This window comes from Staurois parvus, unplaced genomic scaffold, assembly GCF_062004578.1.
Source record: "Staurois parvus isolate SC_StPar_1 unplaced genomic scaffold, SC_StPar_1.0 ptg000634l, whole genome shotgun sequence".
NCBI lineage: Eukaryota > Metazoa > Chordata > Amphibia > Anura > Ranidae > Staurois > Staurois parvus.
The window spans coordinates 361,155-384,731 of NW_028318430.1; the positions used below are offsets into that span (position 1 = coordinate 361,155).

General features: G+C 39.1%; 1 protein-coding gene across 1 annotated transcript in view; it reads left to right on the forward strand.

The window, feature by feature from the left end:
* The window catches only part of TSGA10 (testis specific 10), a 98,045-nt gene that overhangs the window by 12,875 nt on the left and 61,593 nt on the right, over nt 1-23,577 (forward strand). The window contains exons 4-11 of the mRNA XM_089693443.1: nt 421-571; nt 3,120-3,283; nt 5,262-5,393; nt 8,887-9,060; nt 10,897-10,974; nt 12,720-12,871; nt 14,687-14,802; nt 17,653-17,807. Coding sequence (XP_089549569.1) covers nt 421-571; nt 3,120-3,283; nt 5,262-5,393; nt 8,887-9,060; nt 10,897-10,974; nt 12,720-12,871; nt 14,687-14,802; nt 17,653-17,807 — 1,122 coding nt within the window. The remainder of the gene's footprint in view (nt 1-420; nt 572-3,119; nt 3,284-5,261; nt 5,394-8,886; nt 9,061-10,896; nt 10,975-12,719; nt 12,872-14,686; nt 14,803-17,652; nt 17,808-23,577) is intronic.

A 23,577-nucleotide genomic window follows, 5' to 3' on the forward strand; every position in this document is an offset into this window, starting at 1 on the left:
GCAGCGTTTTGCAGAAACACACTACAGTCCATTTAACATGATTTCCTATGGGACACATTCACATCTCCGCGTTTTCACCCGGTGCGTTTTTTGGAAAGGGTCAGGGACTTTTTAACTGAAAAAAGTTGCGTTTCTATAGACTTCAATGGAGACTCTGCAGAAAAGCATTAGTGCATTTTTGCTGCATTTTTTATGCGTTTTAATCTGCCTAGCAACAAGAAAAAAAACGCAAAACATGTCAAAAACGCATGTGCAAAAAGCAAAACGCACTACAAAAAGCACTGCAAAAATGGATCAAACACAAACTGCAGAGGTGTGAATCTAGCCTTAAGGAGGGTGAAACATTTAATAATAGTTCTGAAGCCTATTATATTTGTGTTCATAGAGCATTTGACATTGTATATTTGCTTTTAAAAATAGGATGCAGACATTACTAAAGAACATTTTGAAAAAATTGAAGTTGAACTTGAAGAAAGGAAACAAGAAAACAAAGCTGTAAATGCCCTATTAGATCAGCTGCAGGAGGACAACAGCAGATTAAGCAAGAAAGTAGAAAAACTGGAGAAAACAGGTATTTTTCTGTCACTTTTTATTAACCACTTTATTCATGAAAACCTTTAACTCTAACAATTAATTTATCTTACTTACTTCCTTTTTGTCTGTTAAATATACCATTGAAAGAGTTTTGTTATATTTGATAAATGAGAAAAAAATGTGTTGGTCCAAGTATTGTGAACTGATGACTTTGCTCTGTTGCACTTTTGTCGGTTAGTTCTGTTCCCAGCTATCTCTGAGAACTACAGAACACTCCCCCTGCCCCATATTATGGTGAGGAAAATAGGCAAAGATGTTCTGTAGTCCTAGCACTCTTCTTGTCCAAGGATGACAGCTTAGCTCCTCTACAGATACACTATGGTGAGTAAGTGTTGTCACCCCAGGACAAGAAGTATGTTACCGGCAGGGTTACCAGTTGATAATAAAGAAAAAAAATTAAAATAGAAAACTACTATAGCCATCACATCTAAGGAGCAGTAAGCTAAAATATTTTATATTTCATTGTAAAGTATTTAAATACTATGGACTATTAAGGAGACTTGGTGATTTTTATTATTTTTATAGAAGAATCCCTGTTTAAGATTGCTAATATTTCTGTGGAAAGCACTAGCATGGATCATCATTTTATAACAATAATGTATGATATTTTCTATTGTGAATATTTTTGCAGGTGCTGCCCTCTGAAGTGCAAAGCACTCAAAACTACATAAAAAAACAGAAGCACATCCCTTATGTGATTATAAGGGGTTCAAAATTATAAGTGCCTTTTCATATATATAGTAAACTGTAAGCCCCTATTCACACCTTTGTAGCATGTTTTCCTGGCTACACTCAACATGCATAATCTCATTGTTTGTAACTGTGCCTGTTCACATTGCAAAACTCAGTCACTTGTATGCATGACATCCTATGCTTTTTAAGGCGCTATTAGCCCTATGGACTTCAATGGGAACATGTTTAAAAATGTGATATATGTGCTTTCTGAAGCTTGGTACACATGCATAAACACTTGAAAAAAGCTTGTAAAATGCTGTAAAAACACTTCAAAATTATCAGGAATATGTTCTGCCCAAGTGAGAATGTAGACACACACATGCATGTGTTTAAGGGCCCCTTCAAACTAAAATGAAGTGCAGTTTCCCACACCGCATTCCAGTCGCACTGCCCTGGCTGTGGGTGTAAATACAAACATAACGATACCCGGAACGCAAGATGCAAATGGAGGTACTATTGTACCATGTGATCCGGTTGCCGTGCATTTAAGAAAGTAGCGCATGCACTACTTTTGGTGTGGTTGTGTGATTTTAGCCCATTCAAAATTAATGGGGCCAAAATCTCAACGGAACAGAACTGCATGTGAATTGCACAGGAACCACTCAGCATTCTTGTGCAATTCACCTGCAGTTCCTAGTGTGCAAGGGCCCTAAATCCTTGTTCTTTTGCTGAGTTCTTTTTGTTCATTAAACATCTATATTGTTACTAAACATCCAAAAGTTTAAACATTTTTGAAGATCCATAACACAGCATCTACCTTCACCTTTGTGAAAAAGTAAAAACAACTCTGCTCTCCTCACACAAGTGTTAAATCAAATGCACCAGAGATGATGACCTTTCTTTGTGTTTAGGTCTTAAGGTCCATGCACATCTCTGCAGAAAAAGCATCATAGTTCTCGTTTATGGTCATTTGATTTTATAAGTGTCTTTTCCAAAACATTCCCTTCTGCAATTTTCACTATAATTAATGTGCACATCAAGCATTTATTTCAGCCCAAAAGCTCCTCTCAAAAAATGCACTTCTGATGTTTTTTTTAGCAACATCTAAATGAGGCCTAAATAATAAATACGTTATGTTATGCACACTACTTTGTTCACCTGTGAATATAGAGAGAACAAACCCTGTGTAAATTTCAAGTCAGAGCTTACAAAAGACTTAAGAAATTTTTTCCTACCCCTATTTAACAGTGCTGGACCCCTCAGCCAGTCTCAAGCAAATTGCAAAGTACCAGCACCAGTTAGGCCTAGATCACACTGGCATTGAAAGCAGGTGTTTGAGGGACGTTTTTAATGCTCCTCAAACACCTATGCAAATGATACTATGGACAGCACACAGTGCTGTTCACATTATCAAAACATGAAGCGTTAGCGTCGCGTCACTTCAGAATTGAAGCCCCATGTCAAGTCTGGAGGAGTTTGAAGCCTTTCAATGCCTTCCATTTAAGTCTATGGTAACGCTCCACAAACGCATTGTGTTTAATACTGTCTGTGTTCTGTTTGGGTGATTCCTTTTCACTACTTGTATGGTCAGGAAGGCAAGTGAGGGTAAATCTAAAGAGACCAAAAAACCTGACAGGTCTTAACCCTTCTCCATGTTATCCAAAAACAAGAACAAAAAAACCTAGAAAACAAGATACAGAATATTAGTCTAAGCAAAACAAATAAAATCGACTCTGAATCATTAATTATAGTTTCCCTTTAAAGAAATGAATGGCACTAAATACTGTTTTTATATAACTATATATATATATATCAGTTTGATTATGATTTATTTTCTCTTAATTCAATAGAGAAGAAGAAAATTTTTGTAACTGAAAAGAATAAGGCAACATCTCCCTCTAAACTGGACTCATTTGTTAAAAACCTGGAGGAAGAAAGAGATCACTACAGGAGGGAAGCAGAGCATTTGAGGAAAATGCTTAGATTTCATAGCCCCAAACGCAGTCCCTCCCGGGTAAGCAAAAGTCTGGTAAATGACTATAGAAAGTATCCTTTTATCTTTACACATTAGAGTACTTTATCAAGCTTTACTTATGAATATCTTCATATACACTTACTGGTTACTGTATTAGGTACACCTGTTTGATTGCTTGGTAACACAAATTGCTAATCAGCCAATCACGTGGCAGCAACTAGGCATCTAGACGTGGTGAAGACGGCTTGCTGAATTTCAAACCGAGCATCAGAATGGGGAAGAAAATAGATTTAAGTGACTTTGAACATGGCATGGTTGTTGGTGCCAGACGGGCTGGTCTGAGTATTTCAAAAACTGCTCATCTCCTGGGATTTTCCTGCACAACCATCTCTAGGGTTTACAGAGAATGGTCCGAAAAAGAGAAAATATCCAGTGAAAGACAGTTGTGTGGATGAAAATGCCTTGTTGATGTCAGAGGATAATGGGCAGACTGGTGGCTGTGACATTCAGATGGTAGGGTCAGAATTTGGCATAAATAACATGAATGCATGGATCCATCCTAAATTGTATCAATGGTTCAGGCTGGTGGTGGTGTAATGGTGTGGCACATATTTTCTTGGCCCTAGCAAGGTGTACCTAATAAAGAGGCCAGTATGTGTATGTCCCTACTCAAAGCCATCTTGTTTAGTGGTCATACTTATTCCAGTATGAGTAATATTGAGCACTTCTTTATGTGAACATCTGGTTACCTTTTCACTTTCACTTCCCATTAGGAAATTTGAGAATCAGCATGTTTTCTACAATTTTCCAGAAAAACATCAAAGGCTTATGCAAACTTGGTATGTTAGGCAAAGTTAGAATTAGCACACAGTAATACCATACATCGCTTTAGTAGGTTATCTATTGGATTATATTACATTAGCAGAGGACTCATCTTATTTAGAGCAGTCAATCTACTACAAAATGATGGCCATTTCAAAGCAAATACATTGTATGTAGTTTGCATAATTCTTCATGTGTTTAATGCAAGTTTTTGCTTACAAAAGTAATGTTCAGGTTATGAGAAAATTATTCTTTGCAAAGTGAACTGAGATATGCCTGTGCCATTTAGAGGTGACATCCGTATTACACTGAAAAGGAAATGTGGAGTGGTAGTTGGTATTTTGACGTGGGCCTAGTAACAAAATTGCAGGGGTGAGATTGGTCAGAATAAAGCAATGTTAGGGTGATGACTGCCTGGGTAAAACCCAGTGTGGGTCTCATTTCCAACCTCAAAACATTTTTTGGAATTATTGTGGACTTTTCAACAGCAGTATGCAGTAGAGTATGGAGCTACTCTTCAACCTGGAAAGTAATAATAATTTAGTGTGCTGATCTTCATAGAGGTGTATTATGACAATCAGCTTTGTAATGGGTGGAGACCAAAAGGACCAGTTCATCTTGGGACACAAATAAAAGTAAATCATTTTGTTGACCTTGTACTTGTCAGAGCTGTTATGAAAAAGTTGATAGTCCAGAAACTTCCTAGATACAGCAGTGGCTACCTGCTGTACTAGAAGCAGACAGCTTTCTGTTCCAGTGTTGTGAAGGAAGGTGACCACAGTGTGTATGCGTGTGTGTGTGCTCTTTGCTTATCCCCGAAACAGATTTGGTATTGAACATCTAGAAGAATGTCAAGGGGTCTTCAGACAGCGTTATAAGTCAGAGGGGAAATTTGAACAGGTTGCAATTGACCACAGAGCTCTCATAACATTAGAACAGGGAGGAAAATGCAAAATGCTTTTGATATGTATTGATACATTAAAGCAGGTAAGGTATTTGAATATTTACTAATTATGGAAGATGTTTTATTATTGATAATCTGACTCTTCTGTACATATATTGACAAATAACCATTTTCAGCATGACTCACTGTAAATTTAGTATAAGATTAAAATTAGCCATACAAAAAATACTTTTTTCAACATTTACAAAACTAAGATTACCTGTGTAATGTCACTATCATACTATTTCTCAGCAAAAGATTACTCAGGAACGTGATGACCTCCAGGACATACCTGCCAAATATGAACGACGCATGGCGGAGATCCAGGCTAATGTCAAAGTCCTGACATCAGAGCGAGACAAAACCAATGCTCTTTATGACAGGGTAACTTTCTAAAATCTGATTACTGACATTTTATCATTGTTCAGTTATCAAGTGATTGTGATATCAGAAGAAAAGAACAATAAAGGGACTTCAATAAAGCTCTGTCGGTGGTAGTCCCCTTTAAAACTGTCTGTTTCTAATTCAGGCAAGCATGTGCTCCAGTTTCAGTAGCACTACCAACACATACTCTAAATCCATGTCCAGTATGGACACTCTAACCTCTAACCTAAGTGTTGGGCAATTACTAATTTATGTACTTGTCTGTGACAGGCACATGAATCAGCTACATGAACCATCAATTTCTGTGTGGCGGGCTGACAGAATTCTAAAGGGTGTTTAGAACACTTTATGAAGTTCCCCAAGCATTAGTATTATTTTACTAGCAATAGTCAGCCAGCATGATACACAAAGGAACATTTATGAAGCAAGCTAGCACCAAGTTTAAAAGCAAATCAGGTTGTATGTCAGTTAGCAAAGATTTTGTGACAGTTTTTCATGTGTATTTGTGACCCCTGCACCTCTAATCCTGGGCAGACAAATTAGGCAGATTTGCACTGGAGATAAGACACATTTTTACTCAATAATTAAATGTAAAATTAAGAAGTGGTCAGGGCAGGCTTTATTCTTTTGCTGTGCTACTTTAGGGCAGCAGAAGGAGGAATTTATGAATAAAGCTGCCTAATTTAATACATCTGCCTCAAATCTGTCTCACTGCTCCTGTCTAGCACTACAATCAGGGGTGTATTTACCACAAGGCAAACAAGGCATTTGCGTAGGGCGGCATTTTTCAGGGAGGGCAGCAGCATTTTTCCAGGGGGCAGCGCTGCCCCCCAAAAGAAGGAAAGGAAGAAGGAACACACGCAACACGGGGACCAGGTGGGATCTGAGAGAGGCTGCGGGCTGCTTGATGGTGTATGCGGAGCCTGACTCTTGTTCCCGGGGATATCCGGAGCTGTGAAGGTGAGTGTCTTATCTCTTGTTGGGGGGGTTTGCCAGTGTATGGGGGGCAGTGGTAGTGGAAGGCTCTCTTGGGTAGGGGTGGGGGGTGCTGGGGTGTTGTTGGTCAATGGGGGGAGCTGCCAAGGGCAGCACAAATCCTAAATACACCACTGACTACAATGCTTAGCAAGAGAATTGATAAATGCACCCCACAGTATTGTATATGCTGTAGCAGCATCCTCGCCATAGTTGCCAGCCACCACTTCTTTTCCATAATAGCTTGTCAGTACAGTACAAAGTGTAACTGGAAGAACAGTGTGTGACAGACCTGAATTTATGAGTTAGAGACTACATTCACTGATATTGTTGATGTGATTTAAGGCACAGTTGCATTTGGAGCAAACTCCTCCAAGTACAAAAGAAATCTTTAAATCAAAATTGCACACACACCCTGATATACAGTAGGTGCTTTAGGTATTCATCACATTATGATATGAATGTGGCTGTTTTTTTTAATGTATGAAGCTGATTTTTCTTTTTATCTTTCTTTATTTCCCTACCTAACTTGAAATTTTAAAAGCAATACAATTAAATTATGACAGTAGTTGGTGCACATGTGAAATACAAATTGTTTAATATGCTAATGCCATACAAGTGATCATAAGTTGGTCTTTCTAAAACTATTGCTAAAGTTGAGACAAAAAAAGTTGACATTTTATGAGTGGTTGAAACCCCTTACATATCCGCAGAAAAGTGATTAGCATCAAGTGATATAGCAAATCCTTCTACGTAAGGTGAACTTGTTTATTTGCAGCCATCTGTCCTCTACAGTCATCCAAAATACACATTTTACACAGCATCTCTCAGCTCTGAAAAGTGGGGGGCAGGGATCTGCAGTCTCACACTGCAGAGCTCATTGAGGAGAGCTCTAGGTCCTGCTTGGAGGGAAGGAACACACACATCCCTCCTCACAGTACATGCGGACATGCACAGCTGTGGCTCTCAGTCACAGGCTGTGTGCTGGAGTTCTCCCCCCTTTCACCAGTTATCTTGGAGCCAGAAAACCTGTCAGAAGTATCTCATGCAGATAACAGAAGAAGGCAATCAGTGTTTTGGATTGAGACAAGTAGACAGTATAGAAGGGTATGCTTCATTTATATTTCATTTCATGTCTGATGTTTACAACCACTTAAACCCTATGTTTCTGTTATAATTTTACCAGGATGTAGTTTCTCATACTTATAGTCTGAACATAATAGTCTGCAATATTTTAGTTTGCCCCATATAGAGCTTCCTAGACTACATGTGGACAACAGTTAAAGCAATAGTAAAGTCTAATTGACAAAAATAACCAGCCCTCATGCAAGTTAATGGCATAAGGTGTTAGCATGTATCACATATTAGCACATTATGAAAGACTTACCTGTAAAACAAAGCCCTCCAGCAGTGCTCTGTCACCGCTGACAGGGCTTCCATCTTCACACGGTCTTCCTTCTAGGTTCACAGGCTCCGGCCATTTGAATGGCCGAGCTGCAATGATGTAGCTCCTGTGCATGCATACAGGACTTACTGTCCCAGCACAGAGCTCTGGATTGAGCTCTGTGTCCTCAATTCAGAGCATAGTGCACATGCACCGGTGACGTCACCGGCTACAAAACATGAAAATATCTTCTAAGCAGAACATGTTTATGAGATATTTGTTTCGTATTACCTATAGATATATGACCTGTACATTGTACAGACGAGACATTAAAGTCAGTGCTGTACATATTTTATCATCATTACCTTGTAGAAAAATAAATGCAAGGTGATCATAACTAGACCAGTAAACTGTTGATACCGTTTATAAGTGGAACTTGCTGAAAGACCCCAATAATATTTGGTAATACAAAGGATGTGCTGGGGCTGGTAGTTAGTCCTGTATGCTCCTTAAGGGCCAGTTCACACCACATGCAGTCCAGTGCATTTTGTTTTCTAAATCAAAAACATTGATACTAGGTTACATGGTTTCATAGTTTACACCAGTGCAGTCAGTTCCAGTGTGTTCTAGTTCCAGAAAAAAGTAGAACATGCTGCATTTTTTCCACACTGAACTGTACTGGAACACAGTAAAATGCATCAAAAACACACTGGAATGCAACTAAACGCACCAATAATGCACCGGAACGCACATGTCCTTATTTAAGTTGAAAACAAATGGGAAAAAATAAACACACCAGATCATGCCAAAGCCCACATACAGGAATGTATCCAGAACACACCTGGACTGCATTTCTATGGTGTGAATCGTCCCTAAGAGAAGCCAGTGACGCCAAGTTAGTTTTATCTGAGTTTACAAATGAAAGCCACCAAATTAATAAAGTATACAGAGAAAAAAGCAACAGAGAGAGAGCAAATATGTTTTATTTTTTAAGAAAGCATAAAGTACAACAATGGTAAACCATAGTAATTAAGTAACTAGGATTAGAGTTTAGTTTGGGATAGTAAGACCAGGCTTGTAATTAAGAGCTTTTATTAGTACTAATTTAAATACATGTTGTTGTTCCTTTCTTAGGCTCAACAAGAAATTACTCAACTTCGAAGAGAGCTCATGCGGTCTCCAAAGACATCCAAAGCCAGCTTAACTGCTCAAACTATTCTGCGGCGTGTGGAGGCTGAACGTGACAGTGCCATTTCAGATTTGCGCCGAATGACTACAGAGCGAGATAGCCTAAGAGAAAGGCTGAAGGTAAGGAGTGAAATGTGAATATAGACAGTTCAGTATATTGGCTTCACATATCTTTGCCATAAAAAAAACCCAAATAGAATAAAATAGTATTTAGCATACACTTTGTATATAAATTGAGAAAGTAACAATCACAGGATGTAGGAAAAACTATAGCACCATTTGATGCTTACATCAGCTTTGTTTTGTGTCTGTAGTTTTGTCTCTTTAACCACTTGACCTCCAGAAGGTTTAACCCTGTTCATGGCCAGGAACTTTTTTGCTATTCAGCACTGTACTACTTTAACTGGCAATTGCTTGGTCATGCAACACTGTACACAAATTAAATTTATATAATTTTTCACACAAATAGAGCTTTTTTGTGATATTTAAAGGATAAGTTCACCTTTTGCATAGAAATAATAGATGCATATTTTTTGCAGGTAAAAAAAATGTGCATTTATTATTTTTTATCTGCAGGTGCCTTTAAAGCATTGTAGCAGAGATCAGCAGATCGCTGGTGCTGTGCAGATCTCCTGCAGTTCTGTCAGTATATCTGCTAGCCCATATGGGATGCACGAGCAAATATATACTGTCAGGAAGATCCAATGAACTACCACGGAGCTCCACAGTGCCATGGCAGTTCATTGAAAACCACAAGCTGACAGCCACTAAGGCTATTGGGACTTGTAGTGCATTCATTCACGGAACTCTCTGAGTGAATGATGCGGCCGTGTGGGTGGAGCCCCACCTGGGCGCGCTATTTTCAAATCTAACATATGGTATGGGGAACTTCTCCCCATACTTCTGTCAGAGGGAGGGGGAGCAGCGGGCAGCGGCTGCAGCTTTGGGAACATGTTACATGTTCCACCCTAAAACCAGGGGAACATGTAACATATTCCCAGAGGTGAACTTATCCTTTAATCACCAATGGGTTTTTTATTTTTTGCTATATAAATGAAATGATACTGAAAAATTTTAAAACAAAATATGTTTCTATTATAAAATTATGCAAACAAATAATCTTTCTTTATAAATTTAGGCCAAAATGTAGTTTCTTTGACAAAAATAACCCAAATCAGTGTACAGTATATTATTTTGTCTGTTTTAATTAGTTATAGGGATTGATTTACTAAAGGCAATAAGACTGTGTACTTTTCAAAGTGCAATTACACTCTGCAAGAGCAGCTGCTCCAGAGCCTAGTAAATGAGTAGAAGCTCTGCTGATTTCCATCATCCAATCATGTCCAAGCAAAAATGCTGTTTTATAAATTTTCCTTGCAAGTGATTGGGTATGCTTGGCAAAGGGAAGCTTTACCTCATTTACTAAGCTCTGGAGCAACTGCACTTGCAGAGTGCAATTGCACTTTTTCTGGTCTCACAGGACACAGCTGTCATTCAAATCCAGTGAGGAGGGAGCAGTAGGCGGGACTAAGACACGCTATATGTGTCTATGGATGCACACAGCCTGGCTCAGGCACAGTCTCACACGTGCCTCCATAGCACACAGCTTGCTATGAGGCACATGCAGAAGAGGTGGAGTAGAGAGCACAAGTAGGAGACCCCAGAAGAGGAGGTAACTGCCCAATGTCCTTGCACAGAGCAGGTAAGTATAAAACTTTTTTTCTAGGGTAAATACATGATACATGATAATACAATCACTTTGGGGGTCTCAGAGGGAATAAAGGATTAATTTATAGATTAACACAGATACTTGCAGGCATTGCAAAGTCCTTAAACTTCTGTACAACTATCACATGTTTAAGCCAGGTCAGGTTTACTTAAACAATATGGCAGAAAAACTGGTCAGCTTTGTTAGAACTCCAGGAATAAGTGAAAGTTTTTTTTTTTTTCTTACAGATTTCTCAAGAAACTGCTATCAGTGACAGAGCCCACTTAGAACAAAGAACAGAGGAACTGGAATCAACATGTCAAATAGTAAGTGCAAAAGGTTTTCTATGATTCATCACGTTTCTTTCAAATCAATTCACTGAACTTCAGTGTGATGTATTGCACACTGAGTTTGTGGGGGTGCATGCTTACATTTTTAGATAGAGTTAACACTCTATAGAGATTCGATGTACATAATTGTAACCATCCCAATGAACCCCAATCCAGGATGGTCAGACACAGCCACAAAATGCTGCTAAAAAGAAATAAGGTGATTACATACAACCCTTCTAAACATTTCACCACTAATACATAACACATTCAGGGAGAGGGGGCGATGCTGTAGTTTGTACGCTGTGCTGTATCTTCTATAATCTGAACCACACCTCTCTGTACCCTGTGCTGTACTTTATATTTTTCAAACTATACTACATTGTGCACAATACACTTTAACTTTTTATACTATGCTTTATCTTATGTATTCCATATCGCTCCACACTGTACAATGTACCTCACATTGTATACCCCATACTGGTCTCAGTATTATCAGTTATGCAAACCACTATAAAGTTTTAACGATTTCAAATTCCTGCAGTAAAGGAATGAGCTCTGTTATCTTGCTATTTTTGTATATGTCAATGTCATATCTGCTAATGTCTTACTAAATATCCCATACATGAAGCACTGCCTAACACTTACCCCTCAGCTACTTGAACACTTAACACCTAACCCTAAAGAATCTGCATTCCATTAACGCTAAGGATCTATCTCTGATGGTCAGTTCACACCACAAAAACACACTCTGGATGTGTTTCGGATGTGTTTTTCCTTACAGTTCACGCCACACTACATTCCGGTGCTTTTTTGATGCATTCTGCTGTGTTCCAGTATGGTTCTGTGCAGAAAAAAATGCAGCATGTTCTACTTTTTGTCTGCACCAGAAACTGGCTGGAACTGACTGCACTGGTGTGAACTAGGGCCATTGGAATAAATGGAAAACACTGTGCATGCATTTTTGATGCAGAAAAGAAATTGCACTGGACTGCATCTGGTGTGAACCAGCCCTTAATCTTTCATTTAATCTCTTCTTTAAACCCTTTAAAACAATTTTTTAATTGACCTGCATTGTGCTTCTAAACTTACTAGGGAATTAACACTCAAGAAAGTGTCATTTACTTTTCACAGCCCCTGTATTGTGTTTTCTTAAAGCAGAACTACACTGTATATGAGCATGACAAACCAAAAGCACTATTTAATTCATTATTAATAGTCAAAGCAAACTCACCCATCCATCCATGTCTCTATTCTTTATTATGCTAAGAAAACATTTAGAAAAACACCCCCTAGCATTTTTGGCCGTGACCATCTTGAGTAACTGCAGATGATTTATGCAGCAATTACTCCTTGTAATCTATCTGCCCTTAGCTCAGGCATGCAGGCAGGAGGGTGTGCTTAGCTGAGAAAACCTCTCCTGAAGACTCCTGGGATGTGTGCCATAATTTGCCTAGGTATGGAAACTAGGAAGTAACTAAAGAAATGTAAAAAAAATGGTTAATACAAGTAAATGTGAGTTCCTTTCCTATCTATTTACTAATGCTAGCAGCATAAGGATTCAAAATAGTCAATGTTGATTGGGAGAGTGAAGTTCCACTTTAATTTCCAGACTAATAAAAAGAAGACTTTTATTTCATTTGTACTGTGAATGTGTGCCAGGGAAAACTGTGTTTGCTTGGTGCATGCTCTTGATAAAATTTGTTACAGCAATGGTGGTTTGCTTAATGCCCTCAATATAGATGGAAAGTGAACGAATGGAGCAGAAGTCTAAGCTGGCTTTGCTGAAGGACGCATTATCCACAGTGGAAAATGAACTGAAATTGCTTACTAGAAGAGCATCAGATTTAGAAAATGAATTGAGGCAGCAAAAATCTGAGTGTGATACTTTGAGGTAGATTTATTTTACATCTTTATTTTTTCTGTTTTATGGTATAGAAATAAATATGTGTAAAAATGTAGCACATTGTTGTAGTACATTTCTGCATCATAGAGTTCTTTATTTCTCCACTGAGAATGCTCCATAGCATACTAATGGAGGGGAACATTTTTTACTTCAAGCTTGTTGGTCACATACATTATATTGCCAAAACTATTGGGACACCCCTCCAAATCATTGGATTCAGGTGTTCCAATCACCTCCATGGCCACAGGTGTATAAAATCAAGCACCTAGGCATGCAGACTGCTTCTACAAACATTTGTGAAATAATGGGTTGCTCTCAGGAGCTCAATGAATTCAAGCATGGTACTGTGATAGGTTGCCACCTGTGCAATAAGTCTTTCCATGAAATTTCCTTGCTACTAAATATTCCACAGTCAACTCTTAGTGGTATTATAACAAAGTGGAAGCAACTGGGAACAAGAGCTACTCAGCCACGAAGTGGTAGGCCATGTAAAATGACAGAGCGGGGTCAGAGCATGCTGAAGTGCACAGTGCGCAGAAGTTGCCAACCGTTTGCAGAGTCAATAGCTAAAGATCTCCAAACTTTGTGTGGCCTTCAGTTTAGCACAACAACAGTGCATAGAGACTTTCATGGAATGGGTTTCCATGGCTGAGCAGCTGCATTCAAGCCTTACATCACCAAGTGCAATGCAAATTGTTGGATGCAGTGGTGTAAAGCACGCCACCACTGGACTCTAGAGCAGTGGAGACTTGTTCTCTGGAGTGATGAATCACGCTCCTCTGTCTGGCAATCAGATGGATGTGTCTGGGTTGGGCGATTGCCAGGAGAATGGTACTTGCCTGACTGCATTGTGCCAAGTGTAAGGTTTGATGGAGGGGGGATTATGGTGTGGAGTTGTTTTCAGGGATCGGGCTTGGCCCCTTAGTTCCAGTGAAGGGAACTCTTAAGATCTCAGCATAACAAGACATTTTGGACAATTTCATGCTCCCACCTTTGTGGGGACAGTTTAGGGATGGCCCCTTCCTGTTCCAACATGACTGCGCACCAGTGCACAAAGCAAGGTCCATAAAGACATGGATGAGCGAGTTTGGGGTGGAGGAACTTGACTGGCCTGCACAGAGTCCTGACCTCAACATGATAGAGCACCTTTAGGATGAATTAGAACGGAGATATCGAGCCAGGCCTTCTCGTCTGACATCAGTGCCTGACCTCACAAATGCTCTGCTGGAAGAATGGTCAAACATTCCCATAGACACACTCCTAAACCTTGTGGACCGCCTTCCTAGAAGTGTTGAAGCTGTTATAGCTGCAAAGGGTGGCCAATTCAATATTGAATCCTACGGACTAAGACTTGAATGCCATTAAAGTTCTTGTGTGTGTAAAGGCAGGCGTCCTAATACTTTTGGCAATATACCTGTAGTTTATGTGCAGCTGAGCTTGTTGTCTTAAATGGCACAATAGTCCAACTGAACAGCACAGCAAATCGTAAAGCATAGTTTGTGTCCTGAGTTTTAGTGAGGTGCTTTTTTAAAGTGCTGGTGACCACCAGCAAAAGGTGTACTCATTATCCTTACTCTTTGAGGACAGAGTTTAATGTCCTTTTTCTTGCAACAACCTGGATTCACAAATGAAATTGATGCATCGCTTGTCACAAAGGTTGAATTCTCATACACAGAACCTACAATATATAATTTTGGCATGCGTTAGTATTGGAACCTTTGTGCTCCTATTGTTTTAGATATTTTCGGTGAATAAATATTTTTTTTTAACATAGATATATTTACAGTGTATTCGCTTTTGCAGATTATTGAAGAACAAAGCAGAGCTCTCCTTAGAAGAGACTCAAAGACGACTTTCAATGAAACTAAATGAGCTACAAAATGGCCAAGACAAAATAGTGCGACTTGAAGGAAAAATTGGTATATTTTTATCATTTCAAAACAAAGTGGTATTTCATGCTAAGTCATTTATAACACAATTTTTTAACATATTTTACTGGTTCAGAAAAATGAATCCTCCATTGGTTTGGCTTATTTATCAACCACATTGCCAAATAAATATGTAGTTACGTATTCAAGAGAGTAGAGGTGTACACTGATGTGTACCTAAATGTTGCATATATATACTGTATATATGCAACTGTAAAACAATCCCCTCTTTTCTTCACACACCATGGGGTTGATTTACTAAAATGGGAGAGTGCAAAGTCTAGTGTTGCTGTGCATGTACAATACAAATGTATGGGAATGCATTAATACTATTTTCCCTTTGAAAGCCACCAGCAGGCACTTTGTGCTGTGTTTATAAATTTTGCATAGCAGTTAACCAAGTGAAAGTGCATGTACATTCATTTTGTGTGAATGGGACAAAACACATTTCTTAGGCTATTTCCTGGACTGAATACATTATTTTTCATTGATTTAAAACTGAAAATACAGCATGTGACCACTAGATGGCACTACATATAATTTGAATTTCCTATTATACTTAGTGCCATCTAGTGGCCAAATATATTCTTTTACATTTTAAAACAATGAAAAACATCTAGCACAGGAAATGGCCTAATAACATATGTTTAACCACATGCCTACTGGGCAGTTTTTCCCCCTTCCTGCCCAGGCCAGCTTTCAGCACTGTTGAATTTTGAATGACAATTGCGCAGTCATGCAAAACTGTACGCAAATGAAATTTTTATAATTTTTTTTTAGACAAATAGAGCTTTCTTTTTATGATATTTAATCACCACTGGGTGTTTTTATTTTTTGCTAAACAAATGAAAAAAAAAGTTTTTCTTAGTTTCTGTTATAAAGTTTTGTAAATAAGATATTTTTTTCCTTCACTGATGTGCGCTGACGAGGCTGCACTGATGGGCACTGATAGATTGCACTGATAGGCACTAATGAGGCTGCACTAATGGGCACTGATGAGGAGCCACTGATGAGGCTGCACCGATATGAGGCACTGATGGGCACTAATATTCTGCACCACTGATGGGCACTGATAGGCGGCACTGATGGGCACTGACAGGCATCATTGATGGGCGCTGATGTGCACTGACAGCCAGTACTGAGGAGGCACTGATAGCCAGCACTGATGGGCACTGATCGCAAGCACTGATGAGCACTAATAGCAAGCATTGATGGGCACTATTAGCCACAACTGGTGGGCACTATTAGCCAGCACTAATGGGGCTACACTGATCATCAGGGCAATGATGATCAGTGCCCTGTCAATCAGTGTAGATGTCCCCTCTGAGGAATGCCGCTTACTGACTGTCCTTTCCTCACACGCAGTCAGCATTAGGAGAGGACTGCCGATAACTGGCATTTCTTGTTTACGCTGTGATCAGCTGTGATTGGACACAGCTGATCACATGGTAAAAGGCCGCTCTGATTGTCCCTTGTCCCTTGAGCCCATGCCCCTTGGCCATGCCCTTCTGAGCGTTTCACCCAAATTAGGCTTAAGCTGACCATACATTATACAATGTTCTTGTGTAATGTATGGCCAAAGCATTCTGACTGCTTTATTGATAGATTTCTATGCAAGCACACTCTATTGGTGGTCATAAACAGCTGAATAATAGCAGGTTATGGGCCTAATTTTGAGCATTCAAGAAGCTGCAGTTTGGCCTTACCCTGATCCACTTCTTTAAAAAAAAAGTACAATGGTGTGTGCTTTACAAATGTGTAAGAATGTACTTTGCTCACTTCAGGACTCCTAATCAAGTTTAGTACAATTAGGGCTCGTTCAGATGTGCAGCTATACTGTCACTCTTCTGAAAAATAATCTACTTTTCAGAGGGCATTTGACAGGCAGTGAGGAGGCAATATATCACCCCCTAGCCTCCTCCTTTATCCCTTAAAATGTTGACCCACTACTCCGCAACCCCATGCATTTCACATGGTTGCAGGGTGGTTATGGTTCCATCTCATTTATTTGAATGGGTTGCGTAAGATGGAGGTACCACTTGCAGAAAGTGACACACTAATCAATTTATGCTTTGCTGCAAAGCATTACAGCTGCAGCATGTGTACCTCTCTGCATGTGTACTCCACTGCATGCCCTAGTTTAGGTCAGATGGCAGTAATTCCACAGCTCAACCACCTGCTCTTAGTGCCCCCAAGTGCCTGTGTGAATGATCCCTTAAAGTGAATGAAGTAATTAAAAGAGCCGGGTAGAGAGCCTGGTCACGTGATCTGTCAAAGTCATTTGACAAGCCTCTTTTACATACCACAGGTTCTATACTGCAGCCTGCCTTTTTTCAATAATCTGTAAAATTCAGGCTACCGTGTTGAATAATACTTTGGAGTGTAATGCAGAGTGAATAGGGGTATCTATTTTCCTCTAGAAATAGGCTCCTTAGAGAGACAAGCAGCCCCATTAGTAAAAAGCTGTGGATATTTTACAGGAAGATTTAATTTTAAGTTTTTTTAACCATCTTTGGTCATCCTAAGGCTTGATAATAAAATTAGAAATGACACCAATATGCACTGATGGTTTATAATCACCAACCAAAAAAATCTATAAAGGTTTCTTCTGTAATGGCATTTAAGGTAATGATATGTAGCATGGTTGCATTTAGATTACTGTAAATACTTGCTGTTTCCTATACAAATTAGACATTTCTTTTTTTTTTAATGCAAGTTCACAAATGTTGCACAGTAGTCAATTTTATTGTACTGATACAGCTTCATCTCTGCATACTATTCCATATCTCTCCTTGTCCATGTTCAATATTGCTTATGATTTACTATATTTTTAATTTATAGATGAACAGTCAAGCCAACATCTCATCCAACAAGAAGAAATAGAAATGCTCCGTGGAACAGTATCTGAGCTGGACAAGGAAAAGGACAATTTAATACGCAGTGTGGATCAAAAAAACGAAAAGATTTCCTCACTGGAAGATAATATCTCTCTAAAGGTAGATGAATACCAGTTCTGTACTTTTTTGGTAACCATTCAACAATGTACTGTAAATATTTAAATTACTGTTCAGCTCATCCATTGAGAGACACATTCAATCTTTTAATTTAACGTTATATTGCCACCTACAGGAGGATTGGACACTGGCAATCAAAAAACTGTAGCCCAGGACGATCCGTCCTACTTCTGGCATTCAACATTTTTGCTAGTGTCCTATGCTTTTCTTTAGCTATTCTGTGGTAAATATCCTGTTTTTTTGCTAGCATTTTTTATACTCTGCAATTTTCTCCTTAATCAAGAATTCTCTCTACATTATTGCTAGAGCTTATCTCTTCATTTGCAGCATACCCATGGAGTAGTCTTTAGCCTGGGCTTTGGAATATCTCATCCGTACGCCCGTACTAGACTGGACTTAGTGGGACTAGCTAAAGGTGACCTTCGCAAACTGGGTTCCATCTGGGGCATGTTCTAGTATCTGTTCTGATAAAAGTTAACTTCCAGGTGCAGAACCGCTCACATTGTTTCAGCAATTGCCCGATCTCACTGAGTAGACCAGTCGGGTCGAACACTTAGAGCTACATCATTTACATAGTTTTCTGGGCAACTTTATTCTTTGTTCCCACTGATTTCTGCCATGGAAGGGTTTATTGCTGTGGAATTGAGCACTGGCATTATCTGTTTGCTGGAGTGTCACATGCACATGCTCTGAGCTCGAGGAAGTATCTCCCCACTGCTGCTGTAGCTTATGGAAGCCTTATGGAACTTCAATCTTTAGTCTGTTCCTGCTGCTTGCCTACAGTGGCTTTGGTCACCTTCATATGTCTGGCCCTCACCTGCTCCCAGTGGTCTGTGTTTTGTGAGTACCTGAGGCTTTGCTTCTTAGCCTGAGTATCCTCTTTGCCTGGCTTTCAAGCCACAACCTTGGAAACTTTGTCAGATTCTGGGCCACTTTAGTCCTTGACTCTAGCTTACCCCTGAGAAGTTGCCGTCTACTGCTATTAATCCCAGATTAAAGGACACCATTTCAGATTTTATTGATGTAGTGTACATCACTCTAAAATAAGAAGATAAGCCTGTTGCTTTTACCAATGCCGTCTGCAGTCTTTGGACATTTAAAGCTCCTGTGGCTGCAGATACTCTACATTTGCATCGTCCTTCCAATGCTTTACTATGGAGATTGCTGCTTGCTCCCCCAAACAGCTTTGTATCTCTTTGTGAGGATTTTGCGCAAAGGTGGTCTCCTCTCACTCTGGATCAGGTAGTGTCCCGCCTTTGCAAGGCACCTATTTTTTTTTAAACTGAGTTTTATTGAGCAAAAAAATTACAACATCACAGGACCATGACATAGGAAAGATCCCCTGCATCACATACAAAGTACAATATAATGTGACAGAAAAATAACAACATTTGGCTGAATAGCATCTGCAACATCTTAATCTCCAGATCAACAGAGTTATATATAAAGAAAAAAAAGGAAAAAGAAAGAGAAAGAAAAGAGAAAACAAAAAGAAAAAAGGGCACAAAAACCAACAGTACATATTTATTTATTATAGGTACTTATATACAGTTGCAAGAAAAAGTATGTGAACCCCTTGGGATTACGTGGAGTTTACATGAATTGGGCATAAATTGTGCTCTGAATGTCATCTAAGTCACAACAATAGAAGAACACAGTCTGCTGAACATAATACTACACAAACATTAGAACATCATGTCAAACCACCTCTCTCAGGTACAATGAGGTTGCCTACCATCTATGAGAGTCAATTCTGAGTAGTACAAGGACATCAGTTTAGTATGTTTCAGCTGTAGGAGAAGGATTTCCAATCTGGTATTGTTTAAACTAATCTCCCCAGGGAAATACTGGGCTATTGCAGCATGTTTGAGCTGAGCATACTGAAAATACCAGGATCCAGGTACACCCCATTCCGACCTTAGTTGTAAAAAGAACTTAAACCTACCATCCTCATAGATATGATGAGCATATTTGATACCATATTGAGCCCAGTGATGTTCCCCGTCAAGTCTATAAAATTCAATCAAATGTGGGTTACACCAGAGAGGACCATTTAGAGACATTGATAGGGCTGTATCTGAAACATGATGGTAAGAATGGATCAGAACTGCGGATTGAGCATAATGCATCGGACTCCGATCCATTATGGTCAATTCGCAGATCCGATCCATCCTGCGGGGATCGTCGGTTTTCTTTACAACTCACCTTTTCTTGGAGTGGGCCTGGGTTGAGTGGCAAGATGTGTCTCCCATGTAGATATAAATAAAAGGAGTGGGTTCAGCGCTAATAAGGATCCACAAATATTATATAAGCATCAAACCAGTTTAATAAATAAAGTGACAATGTGCAAATACATGAGCCACTAGATGGGTGGCTAATATTGTGAAAAAGGTGTCAAACTCTATCAGATAAGTCCAAAGTGAGAGTGTAGATAAGATCTCAGGTGATCTTCAGATATCCAGTAGCTGGAAGAGGTGACATAATGTGTAAAGATTGCGCACTCACCAGATACATAATCCCAATGCGCATTTGTGATAGATAACCACAGAACATCAGATATCCTCAGATTGGTCTGGTCAAATCTGGTCATGGATCCCTCACTGCCTCATGGTATTGCCACACTTGAAAAAGACCGCTCTGTGAATGTAGCCAGCTCCCATGGGAGCTCAAAAGAACAGAGGAGGCCAATAGTGCAGTATCTTTAAGGATGTTTATTCCAAGAACAAGGCAAAAAAGCATATCGGGAGTACTAAAAACAATACTGACCAAGTAGTATCAAGATGGCCGCCGGGGCCCCTCGTGGCGCCGGCGGCATAGCGTCACACCTGCTGTAGCCCTAACTGACGCGTTTCGAGTGATGGCTCGTAGTCATAGGGTTTCAGCTTACAGTGGTGGACGCTGTTGTGCTGTGTATATGAGGAAAATGGCGCATGCGCCGTTACCGCGCTATTTTCCCAATGCTGGATGTCTCTGCAATGGGCGCCATTTTGTTGTAGCCCGGCCGACGGCGCATGCACAAACGCCTTCATAGCGGATTTACGGAGACAGGCAGCATAACGAGGATTACCAGAGAGGAGTGTGTTGCCACGGGAATGATCCCGTCATGCAGGTACATAAACTATATTAATGCTAGGTCAAATTAGAGTTATGCAGTCTACACCAAAGTGGACTTAAATATTCCGGTCCAAAGGTGATCAAGATTATTTAAAATGACAGTATAAAAACAAAATAAATATACCTCTGGTAATCCTATTAATAAGGCTGTGGACCAAATAAATGTAACGATCAGCAATGTTTAACCTTTATAGTGCAAACATTATTGCACATCCCATAATAAATAACTAATAAATGACATAATACAAAATAAAGAGATACATGTCAATTTGGATAACCAACATCCATAAACGTATGTAAAATCATTCTTATAAAAAATATGAAAACGATATGGTATGTTAAAAATAATATAAAAAGAAATTAATAAGGATAAAAATATGCAGATATAATATCTGCGTTGATAAAATAAAAATACATAAAGGTACATAAAAACACATAAAAACATGTATAGACTTCGCCAGGACCTAAAACAACAATAATATATGGTATAAAATTCTGGATAAAAAATGGAAAAATGGAAGAGATATAAAGGTGTGTATAAAAGCAGTAAAAATAGTAAAAAATATTAAAAATATTTATTTAACTATTATTGATAAAAACAATTAATATCCAGTTGTATATTAAGCCCTTTAGGGCGCATGGACTCCATCTGGAAAATCCATTTTGTTTCCATCTGCGATACTACCCTTCTTTTGTTAGTGCCTCTCCAGTGGGCTTGCACTACATCAATTCCTGCAAACATCAAAGAGGATGGATCCCTATTATGGTGTATTCTGTAGTGCATAGAGAGCGAATGTTGCTTGTAACCTTTCTTCACATTACTAACATGCTCTCGTAATCTATCCCTAAGATAGTGGTATGTCCAATGTACTGCTTCTTGCAAGGACATTGTAAAAAGTATACAACATGCCTACTATAGCATGATATAAAGTTATTAATCTTAAATGTCCTGCCAGTGGTGGTAGAAGTGAAGCTCTCGACTTTCTTTTTCCTTTTCCCATTACAGGTACAAATAATAAACTTATTACATGGGGAAAAAACCCACCATATTGTCAAGGAAGGAGACTTTCTTAGGTGGATTAATAATATTGGGGGCTATCAGGTTTCTTAGGGGTTGGGCTCTCCTGTAGACAATTTCTGGTTTATCTGGTAAAATCTTAGTGAGAACCTGATCCGCTTTTAAAATCTTCCAATTCTGATTAATTATCCTAGAAATGGTTTTATACTGTCTGGAAAATGTGGTGACAAAGGGGCAAATCTTAGGTGGCCTATGTGATGTGTTATCAGCCAGTAATACTTCTCTGTCCATGTTCGCTATTTCGTGCATGGTATGGGTAAGATGTGATTCTTTATATCCCTTTTCCATAAATCTGTTTTTTAGTACAGAGGCTTGTGATAAGTAGGAGTCCAGGGAGGTACAATTTCTTCTTATTCTAAGGAATTGGCCTTTAGGTATATTTGAGAGCCACAAAGGGTGATGACAACTGCTAATGAGAATATAGCTATTGCAGTCTGTTTCCTTAAAGAAGGAAGAAGTTGCAACAGTACCGTCTAAATTTATCAATGTTAAGTCCAAAAAGTTCACACTGGTTTTGCTATATTCAAACGTTAGTTTAATGTTTAAGGTGTTGTTTTAGAGAGCTCCAAAGAAATTTATTAGTGTTTGTTCATCACCCTTCCAGATATGCAGAATGTCATCTATGTACCGTTTTTAAAAATACAGTTCAGGCCGATCCCTGGCATATATAGTATCCTCCTCCCATCTGGCCATGAATAAGTTGGCCAGACTGGGAGCAAACTTGGCTCCTATAGCCATGCCCCTTGTTTGTAAGTAAAAAATACAATCAAACCAAAAATAGTTACTGGTCATGGCGAAGTCTAAAAGTTTGAGAATAAAATTTTGATGTAAAACAGGTAAAGTGGATTCATTAAGATAAAACTCTACAGCTTGCATACCCTCAGAGTGATCAATACTAGTATAGAGAGATGCCGCGTCGGCTGTAACTAGAAATTTATCCTTATCAATGGAAAGGCCTCTGATATCCTGTAACACCTGCTTAGTATCCCTAAGGTAAGAGGGCGCACTCTGTACTAGCGGCTGTAAGAAATAATCAATGTATTCTCCGGCCCTCGAACACAGAGACCCAATCCCGCTAATAATGTTTCTGCCGGGAGGATTTTCTAACTTTTTATGTATTTTCGGAAGAATGTACATTACCGGTAGTCTAGGAGCCGACGGGCATAAAAATTCCCTCTCCTTCTTATTAATTATTTTGTCCTGGTAACCTTTAGTGATAATACTCTTAAGGGATTTTTTATATGCAATCAAAGGGTTTTTAGGTAGAGGGCAATATGTATCTCTATTACCAAGGATGTTATATTCTTCTTTGGTATAGTTATCTTTGTTCAATAATACCACTCCACCCCCCTTGTCCGCAGGCCTTATGACTAGGTCCTTCTGGTCAAGGAGGGAATCTATAGCCTTTAAGGTCCCTTGATGATCTCTATAACTTTGTATCTTAACGGCAGCTAGATCCTTAAGTACCGTCTCCTTAATGGCATTTATATAGCTTTGGGATTGTGGGGGAGGGTTAAATAAGGATGCGTTTCGTAAATTAGAGTAAGTAGTCGCATTTGA